Here is a 22,158-nt window from a genome sequence, read left to right as displayed (position 1 = left end):
TGAGGAAGTTGAAGATCCAGCTGCAGATCTGAGTGCTAAGGCCCAGGTTCCAGAGTTATGTCACCTACATATGTCGCAAAATTTGTTGTTTTGTGGCAGCAGTACATAATCATAAAAAAAAACTTCTATATAACAAAGTAAAATATATACAAGTTCAAGATCTCTGGGGATCTAACTGATTCCAAGATCGCAGTTATAAAGAAGGCAAGACAGTGGCTATATTTCATTCGGAGTTTGAAGAGATTCGGTTTGTCAACTAAAATCCTTGAAAACTTCTGCAGATGTACTATGGAGAGCATTCTGACAGGCTGCATCACCGTATGGTATGGGAGGGGGGCTACTGCACAGAATCGAAGTAAGTTGCAGAGAGTTATAAAATTAGTCAGCTCCATCATGGGTACTAGTCTCCGTAGTATCCAAGGCATCCTCAAAAAGGACAGGAGGAGGTATAGGAGCCTGAAGGCACACACTCAGTGATTCAGGAACAGCTTCTTCCCCTCTGCCATCAGATTCCTAAATGGACATTGAACCCGTGACCACCACCTCACTACTTTTTATTTCTGTTTCTGCACTACCTATTTAATATACATATACATACCGACTGGAATTCATGTTCTTCAAAATATTTATCATGTATTAAGATGAGAAAATCTGGAACTCCGAGCGACACGCACAAAATGCTGGAGGGACTCAGCAGGCTAGACAGCATCTGTGGAAAAGAGTAAACAGTCGACATTTTGGGCCGAGACACTTGTCCAGCCCTGCAGAAGGGTTTCGGCCCGAAACGTTGACTGTACTCTTTCGCATAGATACTGCCTGGCCCGCTGAGTTCTTCCAGAATTTGTGTGGGTTGTTTTGTAATGTGTTACAATGTACTGCTTTCGCAAATTTCATAACATACGCCGGTGATATTGAATCTGATAAGATTAAATTAAGTAAGCAGTGCAAAAAGAAAGTAATCAGTGTGACGAGAATACACATAAAATTAAGATGTTTGCTGGCCTGGGTTAGCATCAGTGGCATCAGCAGTTGGTCTGCCACCTGTCCTCAGGGGAAGGAGAGATGAGGAACAAAGGAGCAGCGTCTGGAGATGTGTAATGAAGGGACGGGAGAGAGAGCTGTCTGGAGCGGCTCCCCCTTTGAACCCTGAACTGTTTGAAGTGATGGACAGGCGATACCCCAGCAGGGGGATAAAAAGGGACAGGTTCGCTAAGGCAGGACACACACGACACTCGAGGTAACGAGACCCTGGAAGCGGTGCACCTCTCACGAGTCGGTGGGAAGCTCTTGGACGGCTGATCGGGGGATCAGCCTTAAAGGCACAGGGTGGAAAGGTACGATCAGCGGGAACCCGGTGTGTGTCCACCCTCGCTTGGGTGCCGGGTTCACTGCAGAGGATCGACTGCATCTGGAGGAGGGGTCACAGTCGGTGACCTCAGGTGACATCACAAAGGACCCGCCCGAAAGCTGCTTGTGAGCAATATCGCCGGTCTGTGAGTGGAAGCCGTTCTGAATGATCAGTCGTTCTCGTTCTCTCTCTCCCTCCCCCCACGTTGTCCATCGCCATGGCAACGATTACTGCGAACTGAACTACTAAATTGGACTGAACTTTGTGTCACTTTGAAATTGGTCCTTTACCCCTAGACAACGATAGAGCTTGATTGATCCTGTTATCTTAATTCTGTGTACATGTGTGTTTATCATTGCTGAACTGTTGCATTTATTATCCTTTTGATTAGAGTACTGTGTTGCTTGTTTCGTTAATAAAACTTTTAGTTCTAGTAATCCAGACTCCAACTGAGTGATTCATTTCTGCTGGTTTGGCAACCCGGTTACGGGGTACGTAACAACATGTAGACAGCACACAGGGGGTGGGGGGGGAGAGACACAGGTACACGGGGAGAGAGACAGACAGACAGACATACAGGTACACGGGAAGAGAGAGACACAGGTACACGGGGGGAGAGACACAGGTACACGGGAGGAGAGAGATACAGGTACATGGGGGGAGAGAGACACAGGTATACGGGGAGAGTGAGACACACAGGTAGATGGGGAGAGAGAGACACAGGTGCATGGGGGGGAGAGAGACACAGGTACACGGGGGAGACAGACAGGTACATGGGGGAGAGACACACAGGTACACGGGGGTAGAGACACACAGGTACACTGGAGGAGAGAGACACAGGTACACGGTGGGAGAGAGACACAGGTACACGGGGGGAGAGACACAGGTACACGGGGGGAGAGACAGAGGTACACGGGGGGGAGAGAGAGACAGAGGTACACGGGGGGAGAGAGACACAGGTACACGGGGAGGGAAGAGAGACACAGGTACACGGGGGGGAAGAGAGACACAGGTACACGGGGGGAGAGAGACACAGGTACACGGGGAGAGAGAGACACAGAGGTACACGGGGGGAGAGAGAGACAGAGGTACACGGGGGGAGAGAGACACAGGTACATGGGAGGGGAGAGAGACACAGGTACACGGGGGGGGAGAGACACAGCTACACGGGGGGTGGACAGACACAGGTACACGGGGGTGGAGAGACACAGGTACACGGGGGTGGAGAGACACAGGTACACGGGGGGGAGACACAGGTACACGGGGGGGAGACACAGGTTCACAGGGGGGGAGACTCACAGGTTCACGGGGGGGGAGACTCACAGGTTCACAGGGGGGGAGACACACAGGTACACGGGGGGGAGACAGACAGGTACACGGGGGGGAGACACACAGGCACATGGGGGGAGACACACAGGTACATGGGGGGAGACACACAGGCATACGGGGGGGGAGACTCACAGGCACACGGGGGGGAGACACACAGGTACACTGGGGGAGACACAGGTACATGGGGGGGGAGACACACAGGTACACTGGGGGAGACACAGGTACATGGGGGGGAGACAGACAGGCACACGGGGGGGGAGACAGACAGGTACACAGGGGGAGACAGACAGGTACACTGGGGGGAGACAGACAGGCACACGGGGGGAGACACACAGGCACATGGGGGGGAGACAGACAGGCACACGGGGGGGGAGACACACAGGTACACGGGGGGGGGAGACACAGGTACATGGGGGGAGACAGACAGGTACACTGGGGGAGACACAGGTACATGGGGGGAGACAGACAGGTACACAGGGGGAGACAGACAGGTACACTGGGGGGAGACAGACAGGCACACGGGGGGGAGACACACAGGCACATGGGGGGGAGACACACAGGTACACGGGGGGGGAGACACAGGTACATGGGGGGAGACAGACAGGTACATGGGGGGAGACAGACAGGTACACAGGGGGAGACAGACAGGTACACTGGGGGGAGACAGACAGGCACACAGCGGGGAGACACACAGGTACACGGTGGGGAGTGGGGAGTTGAAGGAGGGTAGCTGGAAGGTGACAGGAGTATCCAGATGGGTGGGAAAGGTCAAGGGCTGGAGAAGGAATCTGACAGGAGAGGAGAGTGGACCTTGGAATAAAGGGAAGGAGGAGGGGACCCAGGGGGAGGTGATAGGCAAGAGGCCAGAGTGGAGAATGGAAGAAGAGAGAAAGGGGAGAGAAGCTTTTCTTTACTGGCAGGAGAAATCAATGTTCCTGACACCAGTGTAGTTTGCCCAGAAGGAATATCGGGTGTTGTTCCTGTGCTGGCAAGGTGTATCACCCAAACCCCCACCGATCAGGGTCACGTGAAGCCTGGGGAGCAGGTGGTGAGCAGCCGATGCATATCACAAACCCTGGTTATGCGACCACTGACGCCAGGCAGACAATCTGAAAAGTATTGATAATGGCTGGGGTCACCTGTCTTGTAAAGACACTGCCCAGAAGGTGGCAATGGCAAACCAATTCTGTAGAAAAATTTGCCAAGGACAATCGTGATCATGAAAAGACAATGATGACCCATGTCATAGGACACGGCACATAATGATGATGGAGTTCAGGAGTTGGGATGCCATGTTACCGTGGCAATGAAGCTTTCCTCATCAGGATATAGGAAGGACAGCTTTACCCTGCAGAAGGATGTTACTGGGACTGGAGACCCCGAGACTGGATAGGCCGTGACTGTTCTCCCTGGAGCCAAGGAGGCCGAGAAGAGACCTTACCGAGGTATGACAAATTGTGCTACTTCATTTCCCTTCTACTGCACCAACATAGTAATGTGAAGGACGGTCTATATGGATGGCAGGCAAAGTGAAGTTTTGACGGTCTCTCAGTACATGTGACAATACTAAACCAATTACATTAGACCATTATACACAGGAGCAGAACGAGGCCGTTCAGCCCATCGAGTCTGTTCTGCCATTCCATCATGGCTGACTTGTTATCCATCTCAACCCCTTCTCTTGCCTTCTCCCCATAACCTTTGACACTATAATCAAAAATCAACCTCCACTTTAAATATACCCAATGACTTGGCCAACACAGCTGTCTGTAGCAATGAATTCCACAGATTCACACCCCCCCCAGTTAAAACAATTCATCGTCATCTCCATCTCAAAGGGACGTTCCTCTCTTCTGAGGTTGTGCCCCCAGGTCTTAGACTCCCCCACTATTAGACATACCCACTCTGTCGAGGCCTTTCTACATTCGATAGGTTTCAATAAGAACCCTCCTCATTCTTCTAAGCTCCATTATATACTCCTCATTCATTAACCCTTTCACTCCCAGTACTCTCTCATGAACTTCCTCTGATCCTTCTCCATTGCCAGCACATCGATAAGGTACCCAAAACTGTTCACAATACTCCAAGCGCAGTCTGACCAGTGCCTTATAAAACCTTACTATTACACCATTACTTTTATATTCTAGTCCTCTTGAAATGAATGCTAACATTGCATTTGCCTTCCTCCCCACTGACTCAACCGGCAAATTAACCTTTAGGGAGCCCTGCATGAGGATTCCCAAGTCCCTTTGTACCTCCAATTTTTGAATTTTCTCCCTGTTTACAAACTAGTTTACACCTTTATTCCTTCTACCACAGTGCGTTACCATGCACTGCCCTACATTATATTCCATTCGCCACTTCTTTCACCATTCCCACAATCTGCAGGCTCCCTGGTTCCTCACCAATACCTGCCCCTCCACCTATCTTTGAATTGGCCACAAAGCCATCAATTCCATCATCCAATTCATTGACATATAACGTATATCGGTCCCAACACGGACCCCTGTGGAACAGCACTAGTCACCAGCAACCACCAGAAAAGACTTCCTTTATTGCCACTCTTTGCCTCCTGCCGATCAGCCAATGTTCTATCCACACTAGAATCTTTAATACCATGGGCTCTAAACTTGTTTAGCAGCTTTATATGTGACACTGTGTCAAAGACCTTCTGAAAATGCTGGTACTGAACATCCACTGGCTGGGTGTCTCCACCCAGAAAGGAAGGTCTTGGAGAACATTTCACAATCTCACGAAATGAATGCTTCCTTCTGTGGGAATATCTTATTCACAGAGCCATGGCTCCTGATATGAACAGTATAAAGATTTGAACTCAAGGTCAGAGAGTCATTAAACAGTAAAAGGGAAAGATTACTGTGCAAAATCTTATCATGAGAGAAAGGCAAAAATTAGACCTGCATCTTTTGTACAAAATCAGCATATTTGTCTGATATTCAGAGCTATAAAAATATAAACCCTACAATATCTACTGAAGATAAGGTGCAAAATAAAACAACATCTGCTGATGGGAAGTTTTAGCTGTAACACATCATACTCACAAATCACAGAGTCACTGTCTCAGATCTTTCTTCTATTTAATAATCACTCCCAGGAGGAATGAAGGCAAAGCTCTGTGTTGAAGTTTAACGCAGAGGAACCACTGGAGGTACTGAGAGACTCTCTCTCTCTCCTTGCCTCTCGACACTGACAAGTCTGGGCTCTCCCACTCCTGCTTTATTCCCCAATGGCTCCCTAATCTATTTTCCAATCAAAACAGCTCTTCACAAGACTATAAGGCATAGGAAGCAGAATGAGGCTATTTGGCTTCACTATTCCATCACAGCTGATTTATTATGCTTCTCAACCCATTTCCCTGGCCTTCCGCCGTAACCCTTCACACCCTGACTAATCAAGAACCTATCAACCTCTGTTTTTATATATACCCAATGACTTGGCCTCCACAGCTGCCTGTGGCAAAAGAATTCCACAGACTCACCACTGTGGCTAAAGAAATTCCTCCTCATCTCCGTTCTAAAAGGACGTCCTTTTATTCTGATGCTGTGCCCTACGGTCCTAGACACCTCAACTATAGGAAACATTCTCTCCACAACCACACTATCTTGGCTTTTCAATATTTGATAGGTTTCTTTGGGATCCCTTTCATACTTGTAAACTCCAGCGAGTACAGGTTCAGAGGCAGCTAACACCTCTCATTCCCGGCATCATACCCTCCCAAATGTCAGCACAACTTTTCTCACATAAGGGGTCCTAAGCTGCTCACAATATCCAGATGTGGCCTTACAAGTGCCTTATGAGGCTTTATAAGGCTTCTCTTTCATCTAAATCCTGGTCAGAGCTGTCTCTAACCTCTCTGGACTCTATTATTAATTCAGTAGATATTCAGGATAGCAAAAAGAGAACATGGAACAATTCTGCAGATAAGATACAGGAAAGGAAATGAAAAACATTAGCAAGAGGGGAGCTAGGCATAGAGTAGGATCCGTGTGACATCCGTGTGTGGAGCAACGGAAAATCAGACAGTAAGATCCCTGTGATATCCGTGTGTGGAGACACGGAAACTGGGCAGAGAGTAGGATCCGTATGATATCCGTGTGTGGAGCAACGGAAAATCAGAGAGTAGGATCCGTGTGACACCCCTGTGTGGAGACACGGGAAATCAGAGCTGTGTAACACTTTAAGTGCCAGCAGTCGGGGTAATACCATGGACCTTCATAGAAACATAGAATACCTACAGCACAACACAGGCCCTTCCACCCACAGAGCTGTGCTGAACATGTCCTTACTTAGAAATTACCTAGGCATACTCATAGCCCTCTATTTTTCTAAGCTCCATGTACCTGTCCAGGAGTCTCTTGAAAGACCCTATCATATCCACCTGCACCACCGTTGCCGGCAGCCCATTACACAAACTCACTACTCTCTGCGTAAAAAACTTACCCCGACATCTCTTCTGTACCTACTGCCAAGCACCTTAAAACTGTGCCCTCAAGTATTAGCCATTTCAGCCCTGGGAAAAAGCCTCTGACTATCCACACGATCAGTGTCTCTCATCATCTTATACACCTCTATCAGGTCACCTCTCATCCTCCATCACTCCAAGGAAAAAAGGCTGAGTTCACTCAACCTGTTTTCATAAGGCATGCTCCCCAATCCAGGCAACATCCTTGTAAATCTCCTTTGCACCCTTTCTATGGTTTCCACATCCTTCCTGTAGTGAGGTGACCAGAACTGAGCACAGTACTCCGAGTGGGGTCTGACCAGGGTCCTATATAGTTGCAACATTACCTCTCAGCTCCTAAATTCAATTCCATGATTGATGAAGGCCAACATACCGTATGCCTTCTTAACCACACAGTCAATCTGCGTAGCAGCTTTGAGTGTCCTATAGACTTGGACCCCAAGATCCCTCTGATCCTCCACACTGCCAAGAGTCTTACCATTAATACTATATTCTGCCATCATATTTGACCTACCAAAATGAACCACCTCACACTTATCTGAGTTGAACTCCATCTGCCACTTCTCAGTCCAGTTTTGCATCCTATCAATGTCCCACTGTAACCTCTGACAGCCCTCCACACCATCCACAACACCCCCAACCTTTGTGTCATCAGCAAATTTACTAACCCATCCCTCCACTTCCTCATCCAGGTCATTTATAAAAATCGCAAAGAGAAAGGGTCCCAGAACAGACCCCTGAGGCACACCACTGGTCACCGACCTCCATGCAGAATATGACCCGTCTACAACCACTCTTTGCCTTCTGTGGGCAAGCCAGTTCTGGATCCACAAAGCAAGGTCCCCTTGGATCCCATGCCTCCTTACTTTCTCAATAAAACTTGCATGCGGTACCTTATCAAATGCCTTGCTGAAATCCATATACACTACATCTACTGCTCTTCCTTCATCAATGTGTTTAGTCAGATCCTCAAAAAATTCAATCAGGCTTGTAAGGCACGACCTGCCCTTGACAAAGCCATGCTGACTATTCCTAATCATATTATGCCTCTCCAAATGTTCATAAACCCTGCCTCTCAGGATCTTCTCCATCAACTTACCAACCACTGAAGTAAGACTCACTGGTCAATAATTTCCTAGGCTATCCCTACTCCCTTTCTTGAATAATGGAACAACATCCGCAACCCTCCAATCCTCTGGAACCTCTCCCTTCCTCATTGAGGATGCAAAGATCATTGCCAGAGGCTCAGCAATCTCCTCTCTTGCCCCCCCACAGGTGACTTATCCAATTTGATGCTTTCCAAAAGCTCCAGCACATCCACTTTCTTAATATCTACATGCTCAAGCTTTTCAGTCTGCTGTAAGTCATCCCTACAATCGCCAAGATCCTTTTCCGTAGTGAATATTGAAACAAAGTACTCATTATGTACCTCTGCTGTCTCCTCCAGTTCCATACACACTTTTCCACTGTCACACGTGATTGGTCCTATTCTCTCACGTCTTATCCTCTTGCTCTTCACATACCTGTAGAATGCCTTGGGGTTTTCCTTAATCCTGTCCGCCAAGGCCTTCTCATGGCCCCTTCTGGCTCTCCTAATTTCATTCTTAAAGTCCTTCGTGCTAGCCTTATAATCTTCTATCTCTATCATTACCTAGTTTTTTGAACCTTTCGTAAGCTCTTTTCTTCTTGACTAGATTTTCAACTGCCTTCGTACACCATGATTCCTGTACCCTACCATCCTTTCCCTGTCTCACTGGAACGTACCTATGCAAAACGCCGCGCAAATATCCCCTGAACATTTGCCACATTTCTTCCGTACATTTCCCTGACAACATCTGTTCCCAATTTAGGTTTCCAAGTTCCTACCTGATAGCTTCATATGAAGCTATCAGGCAGGATCTTTATAATTAGGCAAAACTCCAGGTTGGGAATCCCTGGGATGGAGGGATATGAGTCAAATATGGGTGCATGATTTCTCAGGATTACTCCCATGCCATGTGATGGTGAGGATAGGTATAGAATGAGGTGGCAGATAAATGCATCGCTGAAGAATTGGGACAGGGAACAGGGATTCAGATTTCTAGATCATTGGGACCTCTTCTAGGGCAGGTATGACCTTACAAAAGGGACAGGTTGCACTTAAATCTGAGGGGGAACAATATTCTTGTGGGCAGATTTACTAGAGCTGTTGGGAGTGGTTTAAACTAACATGGCAGGGGGATGGGAACCAGGATGATTGAGCTGAGGATGAACCAGTAGGTTTACATGTAGATGATGAGTATAACATGAATGTAAGGAAGGACAAGCCAATGATTGGGTACAAATGCAGTTACAGCAAAGAGTTAAATTGTACCACAGAAGCAAAATTCAAAAGGGCAAAGAATACAGGACTGAAGGTGCTGTATTTAAATGCACGTAGCGTTCGGAATAAAGTGGATGAACTCATGGCACAATTCTAATAGGGGAATTCAATATGCAAGGGGATTGGGAAAATCAAGTTGGTGTTGGATCGTAAGAGAGGGAATTTAATGAATGCCTACCAGATGGCATTTTAGAGAATCTTATGCTTGAGCCTACTAGGGGAAAGGCCATCTTAGATTGGGTGTTGTGTAATAACCCAGACCTTATTAGGGAGCTTAATGTAAAGGAACCTATAGGAGGCAGTGATTACAATATGATTGAATTCATACTCCAACTTGAGAGGGAGAAGCATAAGTATTGACATGGAATAAAGGGAATTACAGAGGCATTTGAGGGGAGCTTGCCAAGGTGGATTGGAGGAGGATACTGGTGTGAAGTTTGATGATTTGGAAGCTTTTAAAATCCAACAAAAAACAACTAAAAAAGCTATAAGAAGGGAAAAGTTGAAATATGAGGTCAAACTAGCCAGTAGTATAAAGCAGGATGCCAAAAGTTTTTTGTTATATAAAGAGCAAGAAGGAGGTGAGAGTTGATATTGGACCACTGGAAAATGATGCTGGTGAGGTAGTAATGGGGGACAAAGAAATGGCAAATGAACTTAATAAGTACTTTGCATCTGTCTTCAAATGTGAAAGACACTGGCGGTGTGCCAGAGGTCTGCAAGGGTCAGGGAGTAAGAGTGAGTGCCATTGCTCTGACAAAGTAAAAGTGCAGGCAAACTGAAAGGCATTAAGGTGGGTAAGTCACCTAGACTAAATGGACTACACCCCAGAGTCCTGAGAGAAGTTACTGAAGAGGGAACAGATGCATTGGTCATGATTTTTCAAGACTCACTTGATTCTGGCATGCTCCCAGAGGATAATGTCACTCACCTCTTTCTGTGCTGTAGTTTTTCTATGTTTTCTATGGTTTCTATGAGGTGTATGGAGGGATATGGTCCATGTGCAGGTCAGTGGGACTAGGCAGAAAATGGTTCAGCACAGCCAAGAAGGGCCAAAAGGCCTGTTTCTGTGCTGTAGTTTTTCTATGGTTTCTAAGGGAGGAAGGCAAACAAAAAGAATTCAAAGCCAAGATCCTTTTCCGTAGTACTTGGAGGTACTTTTCAAGGTACTTGGACACTAATGATAAAATCAGTCGAAGTCAGGATGGTTTCTGTAAAGGGAAATCTTGCCTCACAAATCTGTTAGAGTTCTTCAAAGAAGTGACAAGCAGGGTGGACAAAGAAAAGGCAGTGGATGTCATTTAGTTGGATTTTTAGAAGGCATTTGATAAGGTACCACGCATGAGGTTTCTTAACAAGATAAAATCCCATGGCGTTACAGGAAAGATACTGGCATGGATAGAGGAATGGCTGACAGGCAGGAGGCAGCAAGTGGGAATCAAAGGGGCCTTTTCTGGTTGGCTGCAGTGACATGTGGTGTTCCTCAGGGGTCAGTATTGGGACCACTACTTTTCACATTGTTTGTCAATGATTTGGATAATGGAATTGATGGCTTTGTGACAAAGTTTGCAGGTGATACGAAGATAGGTGGAGGGGTAGGTAGTGCTGAGGAAGCAATGCGATTGAAGCAAGACTTAGACAAACTGGAAGAATGGGCAAAAAAATGGCAGATGGAATGCAGCACTGGGAAGTGTATTAGATTAGATTAGATTATGAGGACACGCAGTCCTCTTTTATTGCCATTTAATAATGCATGCATTAAGAAATGATACAATATTCCTCCGGTGTGATATCACACAAACACAGGACAGACTGAAAAACTAACAAAAACCACATAATTATAACATATAGTTACAACAGTGCAACAATACCATTACTTGATGAAGAACAGGCCATGGGCACAGTAAAAAAGTTCAAAGTCTCTCGAAAGTCCCACATCTCACGCAGACGGGAGAAGGAAGAAACTCTCTCCTATGATGATGCACTTTGGTCAAAGGAACAATAGTGCAGACCATTGTCTAAATGGGGAGAAGGTTCAAACATCAGAGGTACAGAGGGATTTAGGAGTCCTTGTGCAAGAGTCCCAGCAGGTTAATTTACAGGTTGAGTCTGTGGTAAAGAAGGCAAATGCAACGTTGGCATTTATTTTCAGGGGAATCGAATATAAAAGCAAGCCTTTATAAGACACTAGTCAGGCTGCACTTAGGAGTATTGTCAACATGAGTACATATCTCAGAAAGGATGTGTTGTCATTGGAGAGAGTCGAGAGGAGGTTCACGAGGATGATTCTGGGAATGAAGGGGTTAACATATGAGGAGTGTTTGGCAGCTTTAGGCCTGTACTCACTGGAATTTAGAAGAATGTGGGGGGGATCTCTTTGAAACCTACCGAATGTTGAAAGGACTAGATAGGGTCGATGTGGAGAGGATGTTTCCTATGGGGGGGGGGTATCCTGAACTAGAGGGCACAGCCTCAAAATTCAGCGGTGACCCTTTAGAACAGAGGTAAGGGGAATTTTTTTTAGCCAGAGAATAGTAAATCTGTGGAAGGCTCTGCCACAGACTGCAGTGGAGGCCAGGTCAGTGGGTATATTTAAGGCAGAAGTTGATAGTTTCCTGATCAGTCAGGGCACCAAAGGATATGGCGAGAAGGCAGCTGTGTGGGGTTGAATGATGAGCAGACTCAATGGGGTGAATGGCCTAATCCTGCTCCTATGCCTTATGGTTTTCTGGGTTGGGCTCAGTTAGGCAATAGCCAGTATGAACAAGTTAGGCTAAGAGGCTTCTTTTCCTGCTCAAACAACCCTGTGACTACATTGCTGAATTTCAGATCACAATTGTACTTCTGACCCAGTAGTGTCAGACTGTACCCACAGCAAGCCTCAACTGGAAAGTTCATCCCTCTCTGTGACTGTTCAGACATCTCTCTCCCTCTCACTCTCTTTCTCTCTCTCTCTCTCTCTGTGACAACATTGTTCCAATAAGAACATAAGAAATAGGAGCAGGAGTAGGCCATCCGGCCCATCGAGCCTGCCCCGCCATTCAATAAGATCATGGCTGATCTGTCCGTAAACTCAGCTCCATCTACCTGCCTTTTCCCCATAACCCTTAATTCCCTTACTATGTAAAAACCTATCTAACTGTATCTTAGATATATTTAGTGAAGAAGCCTCAACTGCTTCCCTGGGCAGAGAATTCCACAGATTCACCACTCTCTGGGAAAAACAGTTTCTCCTCAACTCCATCCTAAATCTTCTCCCCTGAATCTGAAGGCAATGTCCCCTAGTTCTAGTCTCACCTACCAATGGAAACAACTTTCCTACTTCTATCTTACCTTTCCCCTTTCAAAATTTTGTACGTTTCTATAAGATCCCCTCTCATTCTTCTGAACTCCAGAGAGTATAGTCCCAGGCGACTCAATCGCTCCTGATAGGTTAACCCCTTCATCCCTGGAATCAACCTGTGATCCTCTTCTGCACTGCCTCCAAAGCCAGTATATCCTTCCTCAAGTATGGAGACCAGAACTGCACACAGTACTCCAGGTGCAGCCTCACCAGTACCCTGTATAGTTGCAGCATAACCTCCCTGCTCTTGAATTCAATCCCTCTAGCAATGAAGGCCAACATTCTGTTTGCCTTCTTAATAATCTGTTGTACCTGCACACCAAATTTTTGCGATTCATGAACAAGCACTCACAAGTCCCTCTGCACAACAGCATGCTGCAATCTTTCACTATTTAAATAATAATCTGCTCTTCTATTATTCCTTCCAAAATGGAAGATTTTGCATTTACCAACATTGTATTCCATCTGCCAGACCTTGGCCCACTCACTTAACCTATCCATATCCCTCTGCAGACTCTCCACATCCTCTGTACAATTTGCTTTTCCACTCAGTTTAGTGTCATCAGCAAATTTTGCTACGCTACACTCGGTCCCCTCTTCCAAATCATCAATGTAAATGCTAAACAGCTGCAGGCCCAGCACCGACCCCTGCAGCACCCTACTCACCACTGACTGCCAAGCGGAGAAACACCCATTTATACCAACTCTCTGCCTTCTATTGGTTAACCAATCCACTATCCATGCCAATACACTTCCTCCAACTCCATGCATCTGTATCTTATTTATAGGTCTCTTGTGACGTGAAGGAATGGCATGAAAGTTTAAAATGTCCAACTTCACTTCACTTCCAGCAGACACAAATGTGCCCGGAGCCTTTGTTCTGCATGTTTATCCTGTACTTCCCGTCTTTTCTGTGGGATTCCCTGGACTCCGTAAATAAAGGTTCTGTACAATATCTCTCCACACTCCCTCTGCAACACCTTCTCAGGTACATTTAGCAGCTTCAACCCGTGGACAAGCTGTGAGTTTCCCCTCAACCCAGGGGAATAATGATTGGACATCATGGGAATGCAGCGGTCACACAAACCTGTATCAGATCCAGAATGCCCAGCTCACTCTCAGACGAGTCAACACAGAAGAGGAAGTAGAGGGTTGCATAGTGTCTGTAGATGAGCTTGTAGTCTGATCCTCCGATCAAACTGTAACAAACCAGACACTCGGCATCAGGCTTCGTCTCACTGGCATATGTCGGAACTTTGTCGGTTTGGGGCCGCGGTACAGTGAAATACATTAAAAACATTACTTTAATTCACAATAAAAAAATTAAGAAATAAACGAGCAGTGCAGAAGGAGAGGAAAACGATGAAGTCGTGTTCATGGGCTCATGATCCATGGTGCAGGGGAAGGAGCCGTTTCTGAAACAGAGAGTGCGTGTCTGCAGGCCCCTGCACAATCCCTCTGATGATGGTAACGGGAAGGAGATGTTTATGAAACACAGAGTGTGTGTCTACAGGCTCCTGTACAATCCCTCTGATGATGCTAACCGGAAGAGAGCATGTTCTGGGTGATGGGGCTCCTTTGTTTGTAGAAACGAGTTACTTCATCCAATAATCATGGATGCTGTCTTCTGTCAGCAATGCACACAGAATCTGGAAGAACTCAGCAGGGCAGGCAGCACCTACAGAGGGGAATAAACAGTCGATGTCTGGGTCGAGACCCTTCATCAGGATTCATATATCAGCCAGTGAGCATGGCCTTCCTGGTGGAGTTCCCATGCCGTTGTCAAAGAGGGAGCTCCAACATTCAATCCCAACAGCAACGAACGACTAACAACATATTGCCAAGACAAGGCCGCAAGCTTCTTCCAGAAGAACACACAGATGCCCCTTTCCCTTCTTAGTAAAATATAGCAGTGTGGGAGCAGTGTATTAAACTCTACAAGATACACACCACAGCCACCATGTGGGAGCAGGGTATTGAAATCTACAAGATACACACCACAGCCACCATGTGGGAGCAGTGTATTAAACTCTACAAGGTACACACCACAGCCACCATGTGGGAGCAGTGTATTAAACTCTACAAGGTACACACCACAGCCACCATGTGGGAGCAGGGTATTGAACTCTACAAGATACACACCACGGCCACCGGTGCCATGAGTGAATCTTTGAAGGGGTAAGTACAAATGAAACGGACTGCTTTTTCCCGATGGTATTGAAGATGTAAGCCGAGTTACTCCAGCACCATCTTAATCTGTGCCGAGGGGATGGGAGGGGATGGGAGAGGATGGGAGTCTCTCACTGCCTGATGTCCAGCCCCTGACCTGCCCTTCAGCCACTGCATCGCTGGTCAACAGCTGCACCCCAGGGTGCCCGTGGTCAGGACTGGGTGGCGGGATGCTTCTAACTGAGAAGGGCAGTGACCTGGGTCTCTCTTGTCACAGTTGCTCTTTGCTTGGCATTTCCATGGCGTGGTGAACACTGGCTATTGTACAGCCCGGGTGTCGCTGCATCTGCATTTGATGGCTCTCGGCCCGTACTCGCTGAAATATAGAACGCATTGCAGCCTATTAAATACTGAAAGGCCGAGATAGAGCTGGTGTAGAGAGGATGTTTCCTATAGTGGGGGAGTCTAGGATCTGAGGACACAACCTCAGAGTGCAAGGATGTCCCTTTAGAACTTTAGTCCCTTTAGGAGGTGTTTCTTTAGCCAGAGGCTAAATTCGGTGGAATTCATTGCCACAGCCGGTTGTGGAGGCCAAATCATTGGGTGCATTTAAAGCAGAGGTTGATAGGTTCTTGATTAGTCAGGACGGCAGTGGTTACAGGGAGAAGGCAGGAGAATAGGGTTGAAAGGGATAATAAATCGGCCATGGTGGAATGACAGAGCAGACACAACTTCCACACACCTGCCTTCTCGTCATGTCCTCTGATGCCCTGACCCATCAGGAAACTATCAACCTCCACCTTAAATACACCCACTGACTTGGACTCCACCACAGTCTGTGGCAGAGTATTCCACAGATTCACCACTCTCTGGTTAAAAAAATTCCCCTTTACCTCTGCTCTAAAAGGTCACCCTGCAATTTTGAGGCTGTGCCCTCTAGTTCTGGATACCCCCACAACAGGAAACATCCTCTCCACAGCCACCTTATCTAGTCCTTACAACATTCAGTAGGTTTCAATGAGATCCCCCCACATTCTTCTAAATTCCAGTGAGTACAGGCCCAAAGCTGCCAAACACAAATCATATGTTAACCCCTTCATTCCCAGAATCACCCTCATGAACCTCCTCTCGACCCTCTCCAATGACAACAGATCCTTACTTGAGATAAGGGGCCCAAATGCTGAGTAGAAATGCTCAGGATGTTCTACGAGTCTGTGGTGGCCAGTGCTATCATGTTTGCTGTTGTGTGCTGGGGCAGCAGGCTGAGGGGAGCAGACACCAACAGAATCAACAAACTCATTCGTAAGGCCAGTGATGTTGTGGGGATGGAACTGGACTCTCTGACAATGGTGTCTGAAAAGAGGATGCTGTCCAAGTTGCATGCCATCTTGGACAATGTCTCCCATCCACTACATAATGTACTGGGTGGGCACAGGAGTACATTCAGCCAGAGACTCATTCCACCGAGATGCAGCACAGAGTGTCATAGGAAGTCATTCCTGCCTGTGGCCATCAAACTTTACAACTCCTCCCTTGGAGGGTCAGACACCCTGAGCCAATAAGCTGGTCCTGGACTTATTTCCTGGCATAATTTACATATTACTATTTAATTATTTATAGTTTTATTACCATTTAATTATTTATGGTGCAACTGTAACGAAAACCAACTTCCCCCGGGATCAATAAAATATGACTATGACTATGACTGTTGACAATACTGCAAGTGTGACCTGACTAGTGCCTTATAAAGGCTCAACATTATCTCCTTGCTTTCATATTCGATTCCCCTGAAAATAAATGCCAAAATTGCATTTGCCTTCTTTACCACAGACTCAACCTATAAATTAATTGCATGAGAATTCCTAAATCCATTTGCACCTCTGATGTTTGAATCTTCTCCCTATTTAGATAACAGTCTGCACTATTGTTCCTTTTACAAAAATGCATTATCAGGCATTTCCCAACACTGTATTCCATCTGCCACTTTTTTTGCCCGTTCTTCTAATTTGTCTCAGTCCTTCTGCAATCACATTGCTTCCTCAGCACTACCAACCCCCGTCCTATCTTTGTGTCATCTGCATACTTTTCCACAAAGCCATCAATTCCATTATCCAAATCACTGACAAACAATATGAAAAGTAGCAGTCCCAATATTGACACCTAAAGAGCACCAACTAGTCACAGGCAGCCAACCGGAAAAGACCCCCTTTATTCCCACTCGCTGCCTCCTGCCTGTCAGCCATTCCTCTATCCATGCCAGTATCTTTCCTGTAACGCCACAGGATCTTATCTTGCTATACTTTATTGTCGCCAAACAGTTGATACTAGAACGTACAATCATCACAGCGATATTTGATTCTGCGCTTTCCGCTCCCTGGATTACAAATACTAAATATTAAACATAGTAAAAATTAGTAAATATTAAAAATTTAAATTATAAATCATGAATAGAAAATAGAAAAATGGAAAGTGAGGTAGTGCAAAAAAACCGAGAGGCAGGTCCGGATATTTGGAGGGTACGGCCCAGATCCGGGTCAGGATCCATTCAGCAGTCTTATCACAGTTGGAAAGAAGCTGTTCCCAAATCTGGCCGTACGAGTCTTCAAGCTCCTGAGCCTTCTCCCGTTGGGAAGAGGGATGAAAAATGTGTTGGCTGGGTGGGTCATGTCCTTGATTATCCTGGCAGCACTGCTCCAACAGCGTGCAGTGTAAAGTGAGTCCAAGGATGTAAGATTGGCTTGTGTGATGTGCTGCGCCGTGTTCACGATCTCCTCCAGCTTCTTTCTTCCTTTAGACAGCCTCATGTGTGGCACCTCATCAACTGCCTTCTGAAAATCCAAGTAAGTGATATCCACTGCCTCTCCTTTGTCCACCTTGCTTGTTACTTCCTTGAAGAACTCAAACAGATTTATCAGGCAAGATTCCCTTTACAGAAACCATGCTGACTTTGCTTAGTTTTATCATTAGTTTCCAAGAACCCCGAAACCTCATCCTTAAGGATATACTCCAACAATTTCCCAACCAATGAGTTTGGGCTAACTGGCCTCTAAATTCTTTTCTTTTGCCTTCCTCCCTTTTTAAAGAGATGAGTGACATTCTCCTCCAGGATCATGCCTGAATCAAGTGAGTCTTTAAAAGAACATGACCAATGCATCCGTTATCTCTTCAGCAACCTCTCCCAGGACTCTGGGTTGTTCACCTTGTGGACAACAGTGTGGTGACAAGGGCCGGGCTGTTCAGGTAAATGAAGTGTAATTGAGGAACGAATGTGAGCTTCAGAGTCCTGTTAATCAGTAACAAAACCCTCATCTCCAGAATCCTCTGCAACAGCTCCAAAACCTGTACGTCCTTCCTCAAGTCATTAGCACTCCAATTTACGTCCTGCAGGTGATCGTTCCCCAAAACCACAATCAGACCATTCATACCAGGTCAATGTAAATTCAGGCTCCTCCAGACACCAGGCCCTAGGTCAACAGAGCCCTCTAGTGCACACAACTCCATCTGCAATCTCCGTGTCGTCAGTGGTGGGAAATGGTTCCTCATTAACTCTCATCGGGACATTCACAATCTAATGGAAACACCACTGCCCACGAATGGAAAATCCTACAAAAAATAGTGGATACAGCCCAGTCCATCACTGGTGAAGGTCTCCCCACCACTCAGCACATCTACACGGAGCGCTGTCACAGGAAAACAGAACCACCATCAGGGACCCCACCCCACTTTCTTCACGTTGCTGCCATCAGCAAGAAGCTACAGGCGCCTCAGGACGCGCATCAAAAGGTTCAGGGACAGTTACCATCCTCCACCACAAACAACTGTTCTGCCGAAAGGTTTCAGCCCGAAACGTCAACTGTACTCTTTTCCCAAAGATGCTGCCGGGTTTGTTATCCTCAACCATCAGACTCTTGAACCAAAGGGGGTAAATTCACTCAACTTCAGTTGCCCCATCACTCATTCCAAAGAAAATAATCCATCCAACATTCTTATCCAGGTTTTCCAATTCTGTCAACGTCATTATAACCCTCTTCCACATTTACCAACATTGTACTCCATCTGCCAGAACCCTGACCACTCATTTAACCTATCTGTATCTCTCTGCAGGCTCCACGTATCTTCTGCACAATTTGCTTTTACACTCAATTTAGTGTAGTCAGAAAACTTAGACTATACTCGATCCCCTCTTCCAGATCGTTAATGTATATCGTGAACAGTTGCAGGCCCAGCACCAACCCCTGTGGCACACCGCTCACCACTGATTGCCAACCAGAGTAACACCAATGTATCCCAACTCTCTGCTTTCTATTAGTTAACCAATCCTCTATCCGTGCTAATATATCACTCCAACTCTATGCATCCGTATCTTATGGATAACGATGACACCAGTAACAATGAATTACGGACCTGTATTCCCAGATATCTTTGCTCTACCACACTCGTAGCTGCACTGTTCCACAGTCTCTGTTCTAATACCCAATTGACAAGTTGTCATCTGAGGACAGAACAGGGGGAGGACGCCTGTGTCTACTGTAGAACAGCGAGAGTGGGTTTGATACTGAGGGGTGCTGACAAGGTGGATGAGAAGAGGAAAATCCAGAACTCGGGGTCACTGGTGCCAGAGTGGATTCAGGCAATAGTTTTTGTGTTGGAAACTCGTGAGACTTTGGGATGATTGAAGCAGAGTCTTAGAATGTTTCTAAGTCAAAGAGAGACCCTTGAAAAGAAAGTTGTTGAAAGGTCACAGGTTCAAAAGAGAGATCATGGGGTCAGCAGAGGTCACAGGGTTGGCAGGGAGGTCAACTGGTCATAGAGAGATGAAGAGGTCAGCAGTGGGCGGAAGAGAAAAGAGGCGAGAGTTGATATTGGACAACTGGAAAACAATGCTGGAGAGGTAGTGGCGGGGGACAAGGAAATGGCAGACAAACTGAATAAATATTTTGCATCAGTCTTCACTGTGGAAGACACGAGCAGTATGCCGGAAGTTTGAGTGTGTTGGGGACATAAAGTGTGTAAAGTTGCCATTACTAGGGAGAGAGTTCTTGGGAAACTAAAAGGTCTGAAGGTGGATAAGTCACCTGGACCAGATGGTCTACACCCCAGGGTTCTGAAAGAGGTGGCTGAAGAGATTGTGGAGGCATCAGTAATGATCTTTCAAGAACCACTAGATTGATCAAATTAATTCTATTAAAATGAATGTTTTACCTAAATTTATATACCCCTTTCAGGCGTTACCTGTTTTTATTCCTAAATCCTTTGTTGACTCTCCGGACTCTATTTTATCCTCCTATATATGGAAAAATAAACGTCCTCGATTGAAGAAAGTACATCTCCGGAAAGTTAAAAAGAATGGAGGTTTAGCATTACCAAATTTTAGGTTTTATTACCGGGCAGGTAATAACCACGTTTTGGTTACACTATGTTAATCACAAGGACTGTCCCGGGTGGGTTTCTTTAGAAGCCAACTCGGTTAATAAATTTTCTATTATCTCTTTCAGGATCTTCACTTCCTTTATCCTTAAGTAAGATAACTGAAAATGTGGTAGTCAAACACACTTTGAGGATTTGGATACAATTTAGAAAACATTTTGGTTTATTGAGATTCTCCCTTTCTAGACCCATTGTTTTTAAATTATTTTTTCAAGCCTTCTAAGACTGATGTAGTTTTTAAACAATGGGAAAGATTGGGCATTACATGTTTCCGGGATCTGTTTTTGGGAGGAAGTTTTTCTTCGTTTGAACAATTGTTAACTAAATATAGTTTACCATTTTTTCCGGTACTTACAAATTAGAGATTTTCTGTGATCTCAATTATATACATTTCCTAATAGTCCTGATAAGAATGTATTAAATGAACTTCTTAATATGAAATCATTCTATAATGGTTCAATATCCAATATTTATGATATGTTGTTGGGAATGAGAAATGATTCCTTAGACAAAATTAAAAACCTTTGGGAACAAGATTTACAGACCTCAATTTCTGAAGAAACCTGGAATGAGATTTTTAAATTGGTTAATACTTCATTGTTATGTGCTTGTCATTCCCTCCTACAACTTAAAGTGGTTCATAGAGCTTATATGACCAAGGATGTTATCTTGTTTTTATATGGATATATCTCCCTACTGTGATAGGCGTAACAATGGAGAAGCTTCATTTATTCATATGTTTTGGACGTGCCCAAGTCTTGGAAAATATTGGAAGGAAGCATTCCAAACTTTTCTGTACTCTTTAAAGTAAATTTTAAGCCTAATCCTTTAACTGCCCTACTTGGTATTGTTAGAAGGAAAGATATCATTCTGAAGACATCTGATCTCACATTCTGGCTTTTATCTCTCTTATGGCTAGGAGGGAGCTTTTGTTTAAATGGAGGGATGCTGTTCCACCTGATCACGCTCAGTGGTTACGGGATGTTTTGGCATGCCTAAATTTAGAAAAGATTTTTCGTTCAATTTCTGAATCTAACCAAGATTTTCAAAATTTGTAGGGGCTGTTTTAAAATTATTTTCATAATCTTTGACTTCTTGTTAAAGTACAGAAGTCGGTTAATAGTATATTTTATTATTTGATAAGATTTTTTTTCTTTTTTCTCCCCAAACAGCTTCCACTTTGGTAGTGGGTGTAGATCTTTTTTTAATAAAATGGGTTATATTCTAATACATGAATTAATCTAATCTATATGAATATAGAGTAAGGAGTTCGTTAATGTGATTCAATATACTGTAGCTGGTATTATTATATTTTTTCTTTTGTTTTATAATATGTATTCTCTTGGACTCTGCATTCTTCTATATAGAAATCAATAAAAAATATTGGTTAAAAAAAAGAATCACTAGATTCTGGGATGGTTCTGGAAGACTAGAAAATTGCAGATGTCACTCCAGTCTTCAAGAAGGGAGAGAGGCAGAAGAAACTAACCATAGGCCAGTTAGTCTGACCTCAGTGGCTGGGAAGATGTTGGAGGTGATTGTTGAGGATGTGTTTTTGGGGTACTTGGAAGCACATGATGAAATAGACAATAGACAATAGGTGCAGGAGTAGGCCATTCGGCCCTTCCAGCCAGCACCACCATTCACTGTGATCATGGCTGAATAGGCCGTAGTCAGCCTGGTTTCCTCAAGGGAAAATC

General features: G+C 45.3%; 1 protein-coding gene across 2 annotated transcripts in view; it reads right to left on the bottom strand.

Moving 5' to 3' along the window:
• LOC140209634 (AP-3 complex subunit sigma-2) overlaps positions 1-22,158 on the bottom strand; it is a 62,843-nt gene that overhangs the window by 11,856 nt on the left and 28,829 nt on the right. For both annotated transcript variants that reach the window (XM_072277945.1, XM_072277944.1), the window contains one exon: positions 13,950-14,061. In XM_072277945.1, coding sequence (XP_072134046.1) covers positions 13,950-14,061 — 112 coding nt within the window. The remainder of the gene's footprint in view (positions 1-13,949; positions 14,062-22,158) is intronic.

The sequence above is a fragment of the Mobula birostris genome, chromosome 14 (genome assembly GCF_030028105.1).
Source record: "Mobula birostris isolate sMobBir1 chromosome 14, sMobBir1.hap1, whole genome shotgun sequence".
NCBI classification, from domain to species: domain Eukaryota; kingdom Metazoa; phylum Chordata; class Chondrichthyes; order Myliobatiformes; family Myliobatidae; genus Mobula; species Mobula birostris.
This window is presented reverse-complemented; position numbering and strand designations above follow the sequence as displayed.